We start from the raw sequence: 16,862 nt of genomic DNA, 5'->3' as shown, positions 1-16,862 counted from the left end.
TTCTTCCATTGATTAGACAATTACAGATTACATCTGTTATTACGGATGTGTTACATGCTTATTATACAATTATTACATATTCATTATACACTTATTATTTACATATTATTATTATTATTTACATCAATTATTGTACCATACATCTTACATATTTATGGTTTTATACACTTATTACATAATCAATATGTATTATTTATATGTTTAATGTAACTTATTACATGTGTTATAAACATCACATGTTTATTAAGCTGTTATTACATATGTAATACATGTTATTTGAGCTAACTACTTTACCTGTTGGATCCTAGTCACTAGGAGTAACCCAACCATGTATAAAATACATATCATCTATGTCCTGAGTGTTTATTTTTTTATATTTATGAAAATACGACTATAGTAAAGACGTCCAGGCCGTCAGCCCCCGGCATGTGTGTGTTTCCGCACCGCAGTAGCACTCCCCTTTCCCTTGGGCTCGTTTAAGGAGCTCTCCAGAAGTATTTCAGGAACGGAACACCTGTGCTTTGCAAAACACTGTTGATGGCCACTCAGAGATTGATGGGCATTTGTTGGAGGGTTACTGCCGGTCCACCCCTCCTTCTTTCAGCTGCCTTGGGGCGTGAGAGTGGGGCTGGAAGGGTGGGAAAATAAGAAACGATGGGGTTGTCAGAAAGATTTAGTTCATCCTCGGCCAAAGATGAATGGATTTCAAACGTGACATGGACTAACTGTTCCAATTTGTCCCCATTCTGAGTGTGATTTAACGTCCGGTCATTAGAGGGAGGAAAGGGCCGGACACCAGTCTGACGTCTGTGCACCTGTGGAACAGCATTCGTTTGCTCATTACTGAATGCCACTTTGCAATCTCCAAGCACTTACAGTGTAATTAGAGTATGAAAGAAAGGAGCGGCTTGGTTGTCAAGGACTGTTGGTTTACCATGGAACCAGCAGCGAGGGTCCGGAGAATTTCTCACATTGAACACGTTTACTTTGTATTTCATTGTTATTTGAAATTCACATAAAAACACACTCCTGCTGTGGAGGGTTTGTCATCTTCCTCTTTCCCATGAAATGACAACAAAACAACAACATCGTGCATTTGATCAGTGCGCTTCAAATCCGATTCAGACACGAGCAGCCTCAGGAAAAAAGCCTCAACACACTGCGCTTTTATTTTGAACCGACACCTTTGAAGTTGAAGCAGTGGTTGATTTTTAAAAATGAGGAAGGAATAAACAGTTTCTCCTCCTTCTGACAACATTCGGGGTGAGGAGAGAGTTCTGGATTAGATTTATTCCTTTTGAATTGGTGTGTGTGTGTGTGTGTGTGTGTTTGGGTTGGATTTGTGTGTGTGTGTGTGTGCTTGGGTTGGGTTGGGGTGTGTGTGTGTGTGTTTGGGTTGGATAGGGGTGTGTGTGTGTGTTTGGGTTGGGTTGGGGTGTGTGTGTGTGTGTGTGTTTGGGTTGGATTGGTGTGTGTGTGTGTGTGTGTTTGGGTTGGATAGGGGTGTGTGTGTGTGTTTGGGTTGGATTGGGGTGTGTGTGTGTGTTTGGGTTGGGTTGGGGTGTGTGTGTGTGTTTGGGTTGGGTTGGGGTGTGTGTGTGTGTGTGTTTGGGTTGGGTTGTGGTGTGTGTGTGTGTGTGTTTGGGTTGGGTTGGGGTGTGTGTGTGTGTTTGGGTTGGGTTGGGGTGTGTGTGTGTGTTTGGGTTGGGTTGGGGTGTGTGTGTGTGTGTTTGGGTTGGATAGGGGTGTGTGTGTGTGTTTGGGTTGGGTTGGGGTGTGTGTGTGTGTGTGTGTGTGTTTGGGTTGGATTGGTGTGTGTGTGTGTGTGTGTGTTTGGGTTGGATAGGGGTGTGTGTGTGTGTTTGGGTTGGGTTGGGGTGTGTGTGTGTGTGTGTTTGGGTTGGATTGGTGTGTGTGTGTGTGTGTTTGGGTTGGGGTGTGTGTGTGTGTGTTTGGGTTGGGTTGGGGTGTGTGTTTGGGTTGGGTTGGGGTGTGTGTGTTTGGGTTGGGTTGGGGTGTGTGTGTGTGTGTTTGGGTTGGGTTGGGGTGTGTGTGTGTGTTTGGGTTGGGTTGGGGTGTGTGTGTGTGTGTTTGGGTTGGGTTGGGGTGTGTGTGTGTGTTTGGGTTGGGTTGGGGTGTGTGTGTGTGTTTGGGTTGGGTTGGGGTGTGTGTGTGTGTGTTTGGGTTGGGTTGGGGTGTGTGTGTGTGTGTTTGGGTTGGGTTGGGGTGTGTGTGTGTGTTTGGGTTGGGTTGGGGTGTGTGTGTGTGTTTGGGTTGGGTTGGGGTGTGTGTGTGTGTGTTTGGGTTGGGTTGGGGTGTGTGTGTGTGTGTTTGGGTTGGGTTGGGGTGTGTGTGTGTGTGTTTGGGTTGGGTTGGGGTGTGTGTGTGTGTGTTTGGGTTGGGTTGGGGTGTGTGTGTGTGTTTGGGTTGGGTTGGGGTGTGTGTTTGGGTTGGGTTGGGGTGTGTGTGTGTGTTTGGGTTGGATTGGGGTGTGTGTGTGTGTTTGGGTTGGATTGGGGTGTGTGTGTGTGTTTGGGTTGGGTTGGGGTGTGTGTGTGTGTTTGGGTTGGGTTGGGGTGTGTGTGTGTGTGTGTTTGGGTTGGGTTGTGGTGTGTGTGTGTGTGTGTTTGGGTTGGGTTGGGGTGTGTGTGTTTGTGGCTTGGGTTTTGTGTGTGTGGTATAGGTTTGGATTGGTGAGTATGTGTAGTATACTTTTGGGTTGGGGTGTGTGTGTGGCTTGGGGTGTGTGTGTGTAGTATGGGTTTGGATTGGTGAGTATGTTTGTAGTATGCTTTTGGATTGGTGTGTGTGTGTGTGTGTAGTTGGATTTGTGTTACTGTATGTGTGTGCGTGTGTGTGTGTGTGAGTTTAGTTTGGGTTAGTGTTAGTGTGTGTGTAGTTGGGTTTGTGTTAAGTGTGTGTGTGTGTGTAGTAGGCTTTGTGTTGGTCTGTTTGTGTGTGTGTGTGTGTGTGTAGTTGGGTTTGTGTTGGTCTGTGTGTGTGTATGTGTATTTATATGTATGTGTATGTGTATGTGTATGTATGTGTCTGTGTGTTTTGTATGTGTATTTAGTTTGGATTTGTGTTAGTGTGTGTGTTTATGAGTGTGTGTGTATAAGCGTTTGAGTGTGTGTGTGTGTGTGTGCGCGTCTGATAATGAGATGTGTAAGTCGTACCCACGCATGTCCTGCCATCAGGGGCCAGCTGGAGCCCGGGTGATGGACACTGGCAGCGGACCTCTCCTTTCATCACCTCACAGCCGTACTGGCAGTTAGCCATGCCGCATGTCCGTGCATCTGCAATACACACACACACACACACACACACACACACACACACACACACACAAATTTATTTAAGTTCATTAGGTTTAGGAAAAGTTCTCAAGAAAGAACTGAAACCTCCCGGATCCCTGCTGTAACCTGAGTGAAGTGTAATCAGACGTAACGAGGAGCTTCAGAATCACACGCTGATTACTTTTCATTGGCTTTTAAACGTTTGCACTTTGGGGAAAACAACTATCGCATAAAACAAATCAATTAAATATTATTATGATTTTATCTAAAGGTTATGGCTGCAATTATGTCTAAGACCCCCATCACAGGCTTTGCCCCTAAATACATTTAATTGTGATCCTTCTTTAATGAGCATGTTTTAAAAATACAGCTAATCTGATTATAACCCACACACACACACACACACACACACACACACACACACCTTGAAATGCCCCTCAAACAAGAGGGAAACTGCTCTCTCCAAAGAAATCAAAGGTTGGAATCCTCTCACTTTACTTTAATCACTGGAGATGAAGGGGACGTTATAATTACATCGACTAAAGCTAAGCCACAATCAACAAGTTCCTTAACCCTGCAGTTAATGTGTGTGTGCTGAGCTGGTAGAAGTGGATCAGACACAGCAGAGTGCTGCTGGAGTTTTTAAACCTTTACTGTCACGGCTGAACTGAGGATAGACCCCCAACAAAACATTTCACAGCGGTGTCCTGTGGCCAAATGAGAGCCTCTGTCACCATGACGTTCAGCGTACACCCTCAGAGCATTCTCAGCCCAAAGCATTCTGGGTAATGTGGTTTCCAGAGCTCACAGTCCAGGGCTTCATGAACTGGATGCTGTCCACTGATAAACTGGATGGTACCCACTGTGACAAGAGCTCTTTCTGCAGCGAGAGATGTTTTGTTCCAAAGAGGAACACATTAGTTGTGTTGGTACAACTCCAGTGAGCATGTTTTGGAATCAAATAATTGCCTTGGCTCGTCTATGGCTCTTGTTCAGATTCCAAACAGCTGGGCCTCTAATTTTATTACATTGAGATGAATGTATTCTAATTTCCACGTCTTCTAAGCTTAATTTAACAGAGTTTACAAGCAAATGTACACCCAGCTCAACTGTGAAACGTCCCAAACACTGAGCAGGGAGTACAATCTGGAACTGCAAAAACAGCTAGCGCAAATTAGATTCCCAATCCGTTCTGTCCACCGAGATCGTGAAGGACAAAGCTATTGTTATTTCGTTTATTGTTGTTTACACCGAGAAGACAGACTCACGAGTGAATGTACGGAAATGTGTGGAAGTCATTCACTCAATTTTCAGTCAGTTTTCATACATTATTCATTTTTCTCTCCGAATAAAAACACAATTGCTGTTTAAAAAACACGGACCTCCAGTTCTGTTAGTTTTTAGTTTACAACATCATTTCAACACAACAGCTGTCCTTCACATTGTGTGAAAAGTTCACAATGGATGGACCAATAGAAATGCTCAAAAATGACTTGGAATAAGTCACACTGACTTCCATTGAAAGTTGAATTTCATATTGTGGAGACATGTTTTTGTTGTTGCTGTTTGTGTACAGCGCTGATATATTTAACATAACCTGCAACAGATAATGGGGGGGGGGGGGGGGGGTACGGTGGTGCAGTAGGTAGGTGTCGCAGTCACACAGCTCCAGGGACCTGGAGGTTGTGGGTTGGATTCCCGCTCCGGGTGACTGTCTGTGAGGAGTGTGGTGTGTTCTCCCTGTGTCTGCGTGGGTTTCCTCCAGGTGACTGTCTGAGAGGAGTGTGGTGTGTTCTCCCTGTGTCTGCGTGGGTTTCCTCCAGGTGACTGTCTGTGAGGAGTTGGTGTGTTCTCCCTGTGTCTGCGTGGGTTTCCTCTGGGTGACTGTCCGTGAGGAGTGTGGTGTGTTCTCCCTGTGTCTGCGTGGGTTTCCTCCAGGTGACTGTCTGTGAGGAGTGTGGTGTGTTCTCCCTGTGTCTGAGTGGGTTTCCTCCAGGTGACTGTCTGTGAGGAGTTGGTGTGTTCTCCCTGTGTCTGCGTGGGTTTCCTCTGGGTGACTGTCCGTGAGGAGTGTGGTGTGTTCTCCCTGTGTCTGCGTGGGTTTCCTCCAGGTGACTGTCTGTGAGGAGTGTGGTGTGTTCTCCCTGCGTCTGCGTTGGTTTCCTCCAGGTGACTGTCTGTGAGGAGTGTGGTGTGTTCTCCCTGTGTCTGAGTGGGTTTCCTCCAGGTGACTGTCTGTGAGGAGTTGGTGTGTTCTCCCTGTGTCTGCGTGGGTTTCCTCCGGGTGACTGTCTGTGAGGAGTGTGGTGTGTTCTCCCTGTGTTTGCGTGGGTTTTTTCCAGGTGACTGTCTGTGAGGAGTTGGTGTGTTCTCCCTGTGTCTGCGTGGGTTTCCTCTGGGTGACTGTCTGTGAGGAGTGTGGTGTGTTCTCCCTGTGTGTGCGTGGGTTTCCTCCGGGTAACTGTCTGTGAGGAGTGTGGTGTGTTCTCCCTGTGTTTGTGTGGGTTTCCTCCGGGTGACTGTTTGTGAGGAGTGTGTTGTGTTCTTCCTGTGTCTTCGTGGGTTTCCTCCAGTTGACTGTCTGTGAGGAGTGTGTTGTGTTCTCCCTGTGTCTGCGTGGGTTTCCTCCAGTTGACTGTCTGTGAGGAGTGTGTTGTGTTCTCCCTGTGTCTGAGTGGGTTTCCTCCAGGTGACTGTCTGTGAGGAGTTGGTGTGTTCTCCCTGTGTCTGCGTGGGTTTCCTCCAGGTGACTGTCTGAGAGGAGTGTAGTGTGTTCTCCCTGTGTCTGCGTGGGTTTCCTCCAGGTGACTGTCTGTGAGGAGTGTGGTGTGTTCTCCCTGTGTCTGAGTGGGTTTCCTCCAGGTGACTGTCTGTGAGGAGTTGGTGTGTTCTCCCTGTGTCTGCGTGGGTTTCCTCTGGGTGACTGTCTGTGAGGAGTGTGGTGTGTTCTCCCTGTGTCTGTGTGGGTTTCCTCCAGGTGACTGTCTGTGAGGAGTGTGGTGTGTTCTCCCTGCGTCTGCGTGGGTTTCCTCCAGGTGACTGTCTGTGAGGAGTGTGGTGTGTTCTCCCTGTGTCTGAGTGGGTTTCCTCCAGGTGACTGTCTGTGAGGAGTTGGTGTGTTCTCCCTGTGTCTGCGTGGGTTTCCTCCGGGTGACTGTCTGTGAGGAGTGTGGTGTGTTCTCCCTGTGTTTGCGTGGGTTTTTCCAGGTGACTGTCTGTGAGGAGTTGGTGTGTTCTCCCTGTGTCTGCGTGGGTTTCCTCTGGGTGACTGTCTGTGAGGAGTGTGGTGTGTTCTCCCTGTGTGTGCGTGGGTTTCCTCCGGGTAACTGTCTGTGAGGAGTGTGGTGTGTTCTCCCTGTGTTTGTGTGGGTTTCCTCCGGGTGACTGTTTGTGAGGAGTGTGTTGTGTTCTCCCTGTGTCTGCGTGGGTTTCCTCCAGGTGCTCCGGTTTCGTCCCACAGTCCACAAACACACGATGGTAGGTGGATTGGCGACTCAAAAAGTGTCCGTAGGTGTGAGTGTGTGTGTGTTGCCCTGTGAAGGACTGGCGCCCCCTCCAGGGTGTATTCCCGCTTTGCACCCAATGATTCCAGGTAGGCTCCGGACCCACTGCGACCCTGAACTGGATAAGTGCTTACAGATAATGGATGGATAGATGCAACAGATAATGTTTAATGTGTAATATCAGATTTATCAACATGTAATTCACCCATCCATCCTTTAATTGTATGGGCCCTTTGCAGAGACACTAACATTCACACAAGCAACTACCCACACACACCTCAGCTGCCTTACAAGATTCTTACAGCTAGAGGGGATACTTCTGAAGAGTTCAGACGCTTCATTTGCACAGGACAGGGTCAAATCAAAGGAAAATAGGAGGAAAAACAAACAAACTAAAAAAAAAATAAAAATACAAAACACACATTAAATGATTAAAAAAATTCCAAGAACCAAAACCCATCCATTATAGAAATAAAAATATATATATAAATGCATAAAAAATATACCATAACCCATAACAGTCGTATCTTACCAAAACTCTACTTTCTGTACCAGATTTCCACAGGTTTTTCTGTATGACAGTTGCTGAGTGGTCAGTGTGAAATATCCACATAAACCAAAGGTTATAAAGGACATAGGTTAAGGACCTCGGATCATTTATATCTGGAGAAAACAAGCATTGTTCAAATGCTAATTCTCATAAGAAACATTTGAAGAAGCACCAGAGAAGTCCCCTGAGCCCTCAACAGGCAACTTTTGAGCAGTGAAACTTTCCTCTGGGAAACAACCCATGGTTAAAGGCTAAGCGGCTGAGAAATGACTCACTTCCACAGGTCCCATCAGGCAGCAGCATGTATCCATTGAGGCAGTAGCACTTGTAGCTGCCATAGGTGTTCATGCACCTGTGTTTGCACGGCCGAGGCTTCAGGCCACACTCGTTCAGATCTGCAGGAAACAGAGAGAGAAAAGAGGTTACAGCATCCAGACAGACCACCTGGGGGCTAGTTGTGGGGATTAGCCAGAGGTCAAAGCTCAAGGGTCAATCCCCTTAAAGCTTTGAGGCCATGGAGCTGGGTCTCAACAGGCCCACCCTGGAGAATCCATAGAGAGGACGCAGCTAAAATGAACCTGCTTATTACCTTCCAGTAGAGGGAAACTACTTCCCTCAACACTCTCAAACACCAAACTCAAGGAGAAGCACTGGTAAAACTTACCCCACCCCCCACCCCTCTCCCCTGCCACCTCCCGAAACACACACTTACAGACAATGTCCAGTCTACTCCCCTGTAGTCTCAATGACAGTCCATGTCAACAAAATCCTCTGCTGCTAACCTTTCAAAACATTATTAGAAACAGGGATACATTTGGGAAGAGAAGGACTGCCAGATTGAAGTTTAGCACCTGCCAAAAGCTCGGAAAAGCATGTGGAAAAGTCAACAGCCTCCGGAAATTAAAGTCCGGATGCCAGCTTGGCATGCACAAGAAAACTAGCAAGAATTCCAGCCCACATGCATCAAGGTAAAGAGCTATCTCCACCCTGAGGGTGGACAGGAGGTGGCGTTCCAAACCTCCATCTCCTGGCCATGCTGCAGCAGCAAGTCACCATATGTCAATTTCCAGTTTATGGAAGCAAATGATATTAAAAAGAACAAACAATAAAATATATTTTCACCTATTTTTTCTGTTGTTTAATTAATGCTAATTCTAAACGCTAAACTCTAATTGTTATTATTATTATGTTTAAATGAGAAGGAGACGACAGTGCTTCACTATGTATCACTATCAATTCTATACTCCCTATCAGCTTTCTTTACCAGCCACTCCATTGGATGCCCACTTTCTCTTTTACGCAGCAGTGAAAGCAGATCTCTCTGGCAGGGGGGCATGAGTGGCTTTGGTGTGGCCAGTTCAGAGAGAATGGTGCCATCTTTAGAGAAGGTTATGCATGGAATGCAATCTGTGGAACGGCATGCCTGTTATATCTGAGAGGCCACACAGATTTAAATAGACATACTGTCCACTCACATTCTGCTGCATAAACCGCAATGAGGTCACATGACTGAAATTACTGCCTGGGGGAGGATGCCCTGAAAGACTTCCTCTGCTAATTGAAAAATTCAGTCAGATTCGGTTGGGTTTTATTTGACCCCATTCTCAGAAACTGGGCTAAGTTTAACTTGAGGGCGGTCATGGGACAGTCTTTAAAGTCTAAGACCTTCAAATGCTCTGAAAATACCAAGCACTTTAAACTAGGCTCATCAATATCTGGCCCAAAAAAGAAAGAAACTGAGGAGAATTTAATCCAATATCAATGTTTTTTTAACCTATTCAACTTAAGGTCTTTGTTGGCCAAAGTGTGCCTTCCTTCCTGCCAAAATTCCTGACATTTGACACTAGAGGCAAACTTCGGCATAATATAAAGAAGTCAAGAAAAGGACAGAAGACCATCCCCCACTCTCTACAAAATCACCCACTCTAGAAAAAAAATTAAGATCCTCATTTCATTCCTGAATTTTCCAATTAGACAGCAATTACCTGCTGATTGGGAGCGTAATTGCAAGTCTCTCTGATGGCTGAACCTTCTGTAGAATTTTTTTTTTCTTGTGAATATCATCGTGGTCATTTGCCAGTGCATTTACATCACTCAGATGTGATTAGTATGTGATAATGGAATCTAATGGGAGGGAAAGAGCCACTAAAGGAGACTAGAGATTCATTAAAAGTGAAAAGTCAGTTTGGTCACTTATGGGATGATTCAGTTTGTTTATTAATAGTAAAGGGAGCATATGGATTGTGGTTTGAAACTTGAGCAATGGAGCAGATCATATCTGACCTTACACCCAAGCCCAAGCTCAGTACAGCAGTATTTTCCATATGGCAAGACAGCATGTGCCAGAAGGAGAAATGTTATATTAGCACAGAAACTAGCATAACTGATACTAGAAACCATGTTCTAGCAAGAAAAAATACTATGCTAGTACAGAAATCAGTGTAAAAACAGCAGGCGAAGATGTCGCACTACTAGGAAAACCAGCAAAACTGACAGTTGGAATCGTATACTAGCAACAAAATTGTTCTACTAATAAACAAGCCAGTCTAGCTGACAGCAAAAATAATGCACTACAATAAAACATAAGAACAATACAGACACTAGCAGCAGAAACTAGAAGCTAGAAGATTTCTAGCACAGAAATTAGCATAACAGACAGCAGGAAACAGGTGCCAGTACAAAAATACAATGCTGTATTTTCATCGTAAAAATGTCGTGACAGCACAAAAGCCAGCAAAATGTGTTGCAAAAACTTGCCAGCAAATTAAAACATACTTCTAGAACAGAAAATACTACAAGTGACAGCGGGAACTATGTTGTAGCATAAGAAAATGTCATGCTAGCACAAAGATCATAACTGAGAACGGTAATCTTGTGCTAGTCTGTGAAAATATCCTGCTTATACCAGCATAACAGACAACAGGAGCCATCCAAAATGTTGTATTATCATAAGAAATGTCACAACAATTTGCAGCAGAATTTTGTTAGCATTAGATAATTTACTATTAGCAAAGGAACCATTATAATCAACAGTGGGAATTGTATACTAGTATAAGAAAATCCAATGCTAGCAAAACTAGCAGCAGAAACCATGTGCTAGCAAATGAAACTGTCCCGCTAGCACAAAACCAGCACAACTGACAGCAGGTATCTTATGCCAGCATAGACAATATCCTGCTAACACAGAAAGCAGCAGAACTGACAGCAGGAAACATGTGCTTGCATTAGTAAATGTTAGGCTAGCATAAAAAAAAACCCATGTAACTGCTAGCAGGATCCATGTGCTAGCACAACATAAGTAGCTCCACACAACCTCCCTTCCCCTGCACTCTGCTACAGTCCACCTTGAGTTTCACTCTGTTTCTTTCTTTATTTCTGTGCCCTCTCTGACCCGACCCAACTCTGACAGAACTCAACTCTCCTCTGAACTTTCGACCAAACTTCTCTCGCCAAACTGGGGCTAGCCGCTGTGTATTAGCACAGCGCATTATCCAGGGATTGATGGGAAGCCTTTTCCACCTCTAACAGGCTTTGCTTCCCTCCAGGAGGAAAAAAGAGCTGAAAACAGCAGAATTTAAAATGTCACAAACGTGGAGCACTGGAGCGTCCAGCATCGGGCGGCAAGCTCCAAGCTACAGCACATGCAGGTGGAGAAAAAAAGAGAGAGAGAGAGAGAGAAAGAGAGAGAGAGAGAGAGAGGAGTCATTGTATGCAATCATCTACTGTGGAGAAGATAAAACAGAAGAAAAAAGAAAGAAAGAAAGAAGGCAAAGTAGGAGAGAAAAGTAAATTACATCAGTGTTTCAGCTTTCATTGCAAGTGAACTGTGAAAAGCAAATTAAATGATGCATGTAAAGAGAGAGAGAGAGAGAGAGAGAGAGAGAGAGAGAGAGAGAGAGACAGGGAGAGAGAAGGAGAGGGAGATAGGGAGAGAGAGAGAGAGAGACAGGTAGGGAGAAAGAGAGAGAAAGACAGAGAAAGGGAGAGAGGGAGAGAGAGAGAGAGAGAAAGGGAGAGAGAGAGAGAGAGGGAGAGAGAGAGAGAGAGAGAGTGAGAGAGAAAGACAGAGAAAGAGAGAGAGAGAGAGAGAGAGAGAGAGAAAGAAAGAGAGAGAGAGAGAGAGAGAAAATGTCTTCATGGTAAGGAAAATAAGCTGAAGCCATGTAAATTGTTCCCATGGAGAAGTGGACAGAGCCATCACGGCACTGCAGCATTTAAAGAGTCCAAAGTATTTAGACACTTAACTCAGCAGACTAACCTCCACTGAAGAGAACAAGAGCAGAGTGTGGAGAGGAGGGGGAGGAGTGCAAGATGGAGTGAGGTGAGGGATGGAGAATAGAGAGCGAGGGAGGCAAGACAGATGAAAGAGACAGAGAGAGGGGAGGAGAGATGGAGAGCAGGATGGCAGGCTCTTGGGTGCTCAGATGAAAGATGGTCTGGTTCACAAGTAGAGTGTGAATAACAGAGAGAGAGAGAGAGAGACAGAGAGAGAGAGAGATCATGCTTGTCTTTCTGGTGGCTTGTCAGTCCAGCCATGCCCTTGCAATCTGTGGGAGGGTCCACTATGAGAGAGTAAGGGGTGGGGGGAGGGTTCTCTCTCAGCTGAACGGACTGCGCCATGCAGGTGCTGCAGGAGGGCAGAGGGGCAAAGAAAGAGAGGGGGTTGTCATCCAGTGACCGGTCAAATACTATAGCTCACCCTCCAGAGGAAACCCCACAGGCTGCTGGTCCATGGTGGGAACAAAGACAGGGGGGTAACTGTCCCACTGAGGCATTAGGGGCATTACATAGTCCTGCTCTTCTTCTTAAAGATTAGAGAGGGACAGGGAGGGAGGGAGAATGAGAGAGAGAGAGAGAGAGAGAGAGAGAGAGAGAGATACAAAACAGTACACAATTTAATTCAAGTTCAATCAGTGTTTTTTAAAGAACTATTTTTATTCAAGAGATTTAATGGTGGCATGTTTTAAGGGCCATCGCCTCAACACCCAACAATGTGCAGCGTCCACTTTGACAGCATTCAATCTGCACCACTGCGCTCACCACATATCCGCTATTAGGTACCGGGAAGACCAGTTGGGGTGACTGAGCTTGTACTTTGGACATGGGGTTGATTAGGAGACCATACACGACCACAGTGGCGAATTTAACAAGACATCAGTGTAACCTCTTTTTAAGAAAAAGCCCCCAGAACTATTACGACTTATGAGTTGGTGTCTATTTCACCTCTCAGTCAAAGGTCAGCACCATTTATTCAGTACAGTGTCCCAGTCACTGCACTCAAGCACTGGGATCCAGAGTCTACAGGGAGGGCATGCTCAATTTGCCTGCCAACACCACTTCCAGAAGCCACCCAAGCTTTCCTAGGAGGTCTCCCATCCAAGTACTTGCCAAGTCCAAACCTGTTTGATTTCAGTGGATTTGCAGCTTTAGTTGGTACTATCTCTGCTGGCCTTCAAAAACCCCATCATAGAAAGTTGACACATGGTTATCTCTCATCTCCTGTGAGGGTTTCAGAACTCAAACTGATCTTGGCATGGTTTCAGTGCCAGCAAGTGCCATGGCATAGTAGTGGTGATAAACACATAGCACCCTGACGGATTCCCATTGGTTGTCACCAGATCATTTCTAATTTGTGTCACTAACTTCACCCACTTTACTTCACCAATGTTCATGCTGCTGCCATCTCTCATTGAATCAAATGAATGACATCCCATAATGCTTATTGTTTAGAATCCAGCCATAGGGTTGACTAATGTAGAACAGTCCCCAGAATTATCACACTATCAATAAAACATAGAATATACAGGGGTTGGACAATGAAACTGAAACACCTGGTTTTAGACCACAGTAATTTATTAGTATGGTGTAGGGCCTACTTTTGCGGCCAATACAGCGTCAGTTCGTCTTGGGAATGACATACACAAGTCCTGCACAGTGGTCAGAGGGATTTGAAGCCATTCTTCTTGCAGGATAGTGGCCAGGTCTCTACGTGATGCTGGTGGAGGAAAACGTTTCCTGACTCGCTCCTCCAAAACACCCCAAAGTGGCTCAATAATATTTAGATCTGGTGACTGTGCAGGCCATGGGAGATGTTCAACTTCACTTTCATGTTCATCAAACCAGTCTTTCACCAGTCTTGCTGTGTGTATTGGTGCATTGTCGTCCTGATACACGGCACCGCCTTCAGGATACAATGTTTGAACCATTGGATGCACATGGTCTTACTGGTGCAGTGTGGAGTTAATGAAGATTGTCCACCAGGCTGCTCCAGTTTAGCCATGAAACCTCCCACACTACAATGACAGGTGTTTCAGTTTCATTGTCTAACACCTGTATGTTCCTTTGAGTTTCATTCATTCATTCCTTCATTCAATATTTGTAATGGCTTCATCCTGGTCAGGGGTGCGATGCGTCCAAAGGGGCACATCCTGGACAAGGCACTAGTCCATCACAGAGCATTGCTCACTCACACATTCACAACCGTGCACAGTTTCACTCAGACAATCCACCTACCATCATTCAGTGTTATTGGACTGTGGAGGAACACACCAAACAACCCACAGGCAGTGAAACAAGCCTGGGATTGAACCAAAACCCCAGAACCCTGGCGTTGTGTGACAGCGACACTACCTGCAGCACCCCCGTGCCATGCTTCACTCATGATTTTGGACAGTAAATCATTTTTAAAAATGGCTGGCTGTATTTGACCAAACATACTTCTGGATTCCAGTCAACACCACGGTAGTAAATATATCCGGTTTGTGTTGGTACGTTTTTCTACAATGCACCATTTCCCCAGAAAAATCTCTTGGAAAAGCGTTGTTTACATCCCGACAATGATATGAAGCAGGGTTTTTGAAAAAGGAAAACAAAACTGGCTGAGTTCCCTTTAATTAACCTTCATTTTTAGGAGTGCAGGTGAAGGTAAATGAACACATCCAACAGATCACACACTTTTAACCTGTCTGCATTCCTGGAGAGGGAAAGAGTGACATTATGCATTAAAGAGGATTAGGCTTGTGTGAGTTGGTAAAAAAAAAAAAAAAAAAAAGAGCCCGAGTCACATTCCTGCAGAGATTGAACGGTGTCTGGGTGAGATCAGGCGCGTCTCACTGCCTCCATCTGCTTCCCCGGAACAAAAGAGAGAACGCTTTGGTGTCATGCCGTGGCAAGAGTCACGCCCTAAATTTCCCGGATCACTCTCCTCTGTGCCAGTAAACAGCCTTTATGCTTAGCGACAAAAGAGGGATATCGGACATTAGAATGTTTGGAAGGGTTGGAAGGGTTTCCATATTTGGAGGCTTTGCAGCACAAGGCTCTTAGACACCAGCTGTGCTGCTTGTATCCCAGTCAGCACTCCTCAACTCTCAGCCTGCGGAAAGAGAGATGTCCTTGACGTCCACTATTACTGTGTGATTTGGCTACTCCATTTGATCAGGAGATCCGCTGCGGAGGATTGCACATTCAACCTTCAAAAACCTTTGGCTATAATCAGATATTCTGACATGAATAAGTTTCAAATTGAGCGCAAAAATCCTTGACAACAAACATTAGCATAACTGCTAGCTCACAGGGTAAAGACTACACACTCTTAATGTTTAAAAACCTGCCTCTTGTGGCGCTGGAGTATTTAATCATGGGTCCTACAATCAGGTGACTGGTTTTGGCCATGCCACAAACATTACTGGCACTGAGTATTCTCTTCAAAGGTATGGAATACAATTTCTAAGTACGCGTTCTTGTGTCTTCTTACATTCTTGATGAATGGCACCTTCCACCGCCCAAGCTACTTACCAAAATACGTTGTTTCCTGACTTACCAACAAGAACCACCTGGTGACTTCATGTGTTGAAGTGATTTTCTAGCTTGTAGGAAGAACATGTTCACCTATGTACACCCTCACTCTTGGTAGTCTTTTGTGATAGAGGAGAACTAGCTAGTGGTTAGAACTGGACAGGACTAAAATGGGCTAGTTAGTACGATCATATGGAGAATATTCAACCTGCTAAACATGAGTGAGTGAGGGATTTTGTGAGTAAGTTCAGGCTGTTTCTCAATAGCAAGAACATCAAGAACGGCCTTGCGTTCCATAGATGAATTCAAATTCAAGATGCCACAATGCATGATGGGACTTTATGGTGGTTTTTATTGGCAAGTCAGGAACATACGCATTCTTGTTTTTTGGGGTGGATCAAGAACAACATCCAGTTTTTAGCAGTTGTGTTTTTGAGTACTGGAATGTAAATCAGGCAAAGAAAATGAGGTCAAGCAAGAAGATGTAGATGTAAAACCACACAGGACTGCGTCTTCAAAAAAAGCCACAAACAAGGTCCACAAAGACATATTTTAAAATATGGCTGTATGAAGATTAGAACACAGCCCTTGAGAAATGCAGCTTCACAGTAATTTCTACTAAGAAACCACAAACCTCTGGCCTTTTCAGTGTGGCATATGCAGGATCCTGAAAGTTTTCAGTGCTTTGTGTTGGAAGTTAGACTCATAAATGTTTGAAATGGTGGTCAGCTCATGGCCAATTATTCGTGCAAACTGTCTGTTGCTGTATCCTTTCATCGGATGTGGACCTTGTGGTAATCGAGGGCGTCAAGGACACTCTGAATTATATGACCTACGACTATTCAGCTGCTAAAGAGTTGCTGGTTCATTGATCAGAACGTGAGGATGAATGTCAGAACAAATGTCTGCAGGTTCTAGGTATTTCAGGTATGTTCCGACGTTCAGCGCTTGTAGATTCTACCATCATGGAACCCCTGAGGAAAATCCCTAACAGAAAATATCTGGGAGGGTTTGAAGGGTATCCATGGGTGCTGAGGCTCTTTTAACTCAGCTCTGTGGCTTAGATCCTGGTCAACACTCCGGGGCACTAGACCGAGGGACAGAGGGACGTCCTTGGTGGTGGGTCAGCAGGAGGAGTCCTGTGGAGGCGCATTGCGGTGTAATTGAACAATGCGGCCGAGTTATGGCTAATTATACGATGACATGTAAAGTATGCCCTATAATCCGCTCAGCTCTATTTCCCTTTCAACTTATAAATATCACAGGCAGTCAGGCGTCCGAATGCCCCTGCCTGGTTTCTGTAAACATGAACTGGTGACGCACATCATGCAGGGCCTGGGTGAAAATGAACCGGTCAGATCACAGAGCTTGGTGTTTGTTGGTTTAAACACAGAACCCATTTGTCATGGATGGAGTGATTTCATAACATAGCTAATGCTCTTAAAATAGAATCACTCAGATGCCAGAGCAGGGACCAGAGCAGCAACTGTTAATAAATACATGGCAGAATGTGTGGAGCCTCTGAAAGCATATGCCACTTTTTCTTTAAGGGAAACAACAAGTAACCGTTAGAAACTGAAAAGTAGATCTACAGATATCATACTATGATGATAGCATTTCGTAGTCACCATATAGTACACGTACCTAGTACTCTATGGATGATATTGGTTGCTCACTTATAATGATCTGGTCCTAACTAGTGAGCACCAGTTACTATTA

At 45.2% G+C, this 16,862-nt stretch overlaps 1 protein-coding gene across 6 annotated transcripts in view; it reads right to left on the bottom strand.

Moving 5' to 3' along the window:
* npnta (nephronectin a) overlaps nt 1-16,862 on the bottom strand; it is an 84,718-nt gene that overhangs the window by 25,674 nt on the left and 42,182 nt on the right. For 2 of the 6 annotated variants that reach the window (XM_066678968.1, XM_066678970.1), the window contains 3 exons: nt 12,049-12,153; nt 7,625-7,744; nt 3,177-3,296 (listed from right to left, as the gene is read on the bottom strand). In XM_066678968.1, the coding sequence (XP_066535065.1) occupies nt 3,177-3,296; nt 7,625-7,744; nt 12,049-12,153 (345 nt within the window). The remainder of the gene's footprint in view (nt 1-3,176; nt 3,297-7,624; nt 7,745-12,048; nt 12,154-16,862) is intronic. The other 4 variants (XM_066678969.1, XM_066678971.1, XM_066678972.1 and 1 more) reach the window with 2 other exon arrangements.

Source organism: Hoplias malabaricus, chromosome 8, assembly GCF_029633855.1.
Source record: "Hoplias malabaricus isolate fHopMal1 chromosome 8, fHopMal1.hap1, whole genome shotgun sequence".
NCBI lineage: Eukaryota > Metazoa > Chordata > Actinopteri > Characiformes > Erythrinidae > Hoplias > Hoplias malabaricus.
Note: the sequence above shows the minus strand (reverse complement) of the source record. Positions and strands in the feature narration are given on the sequence as shown.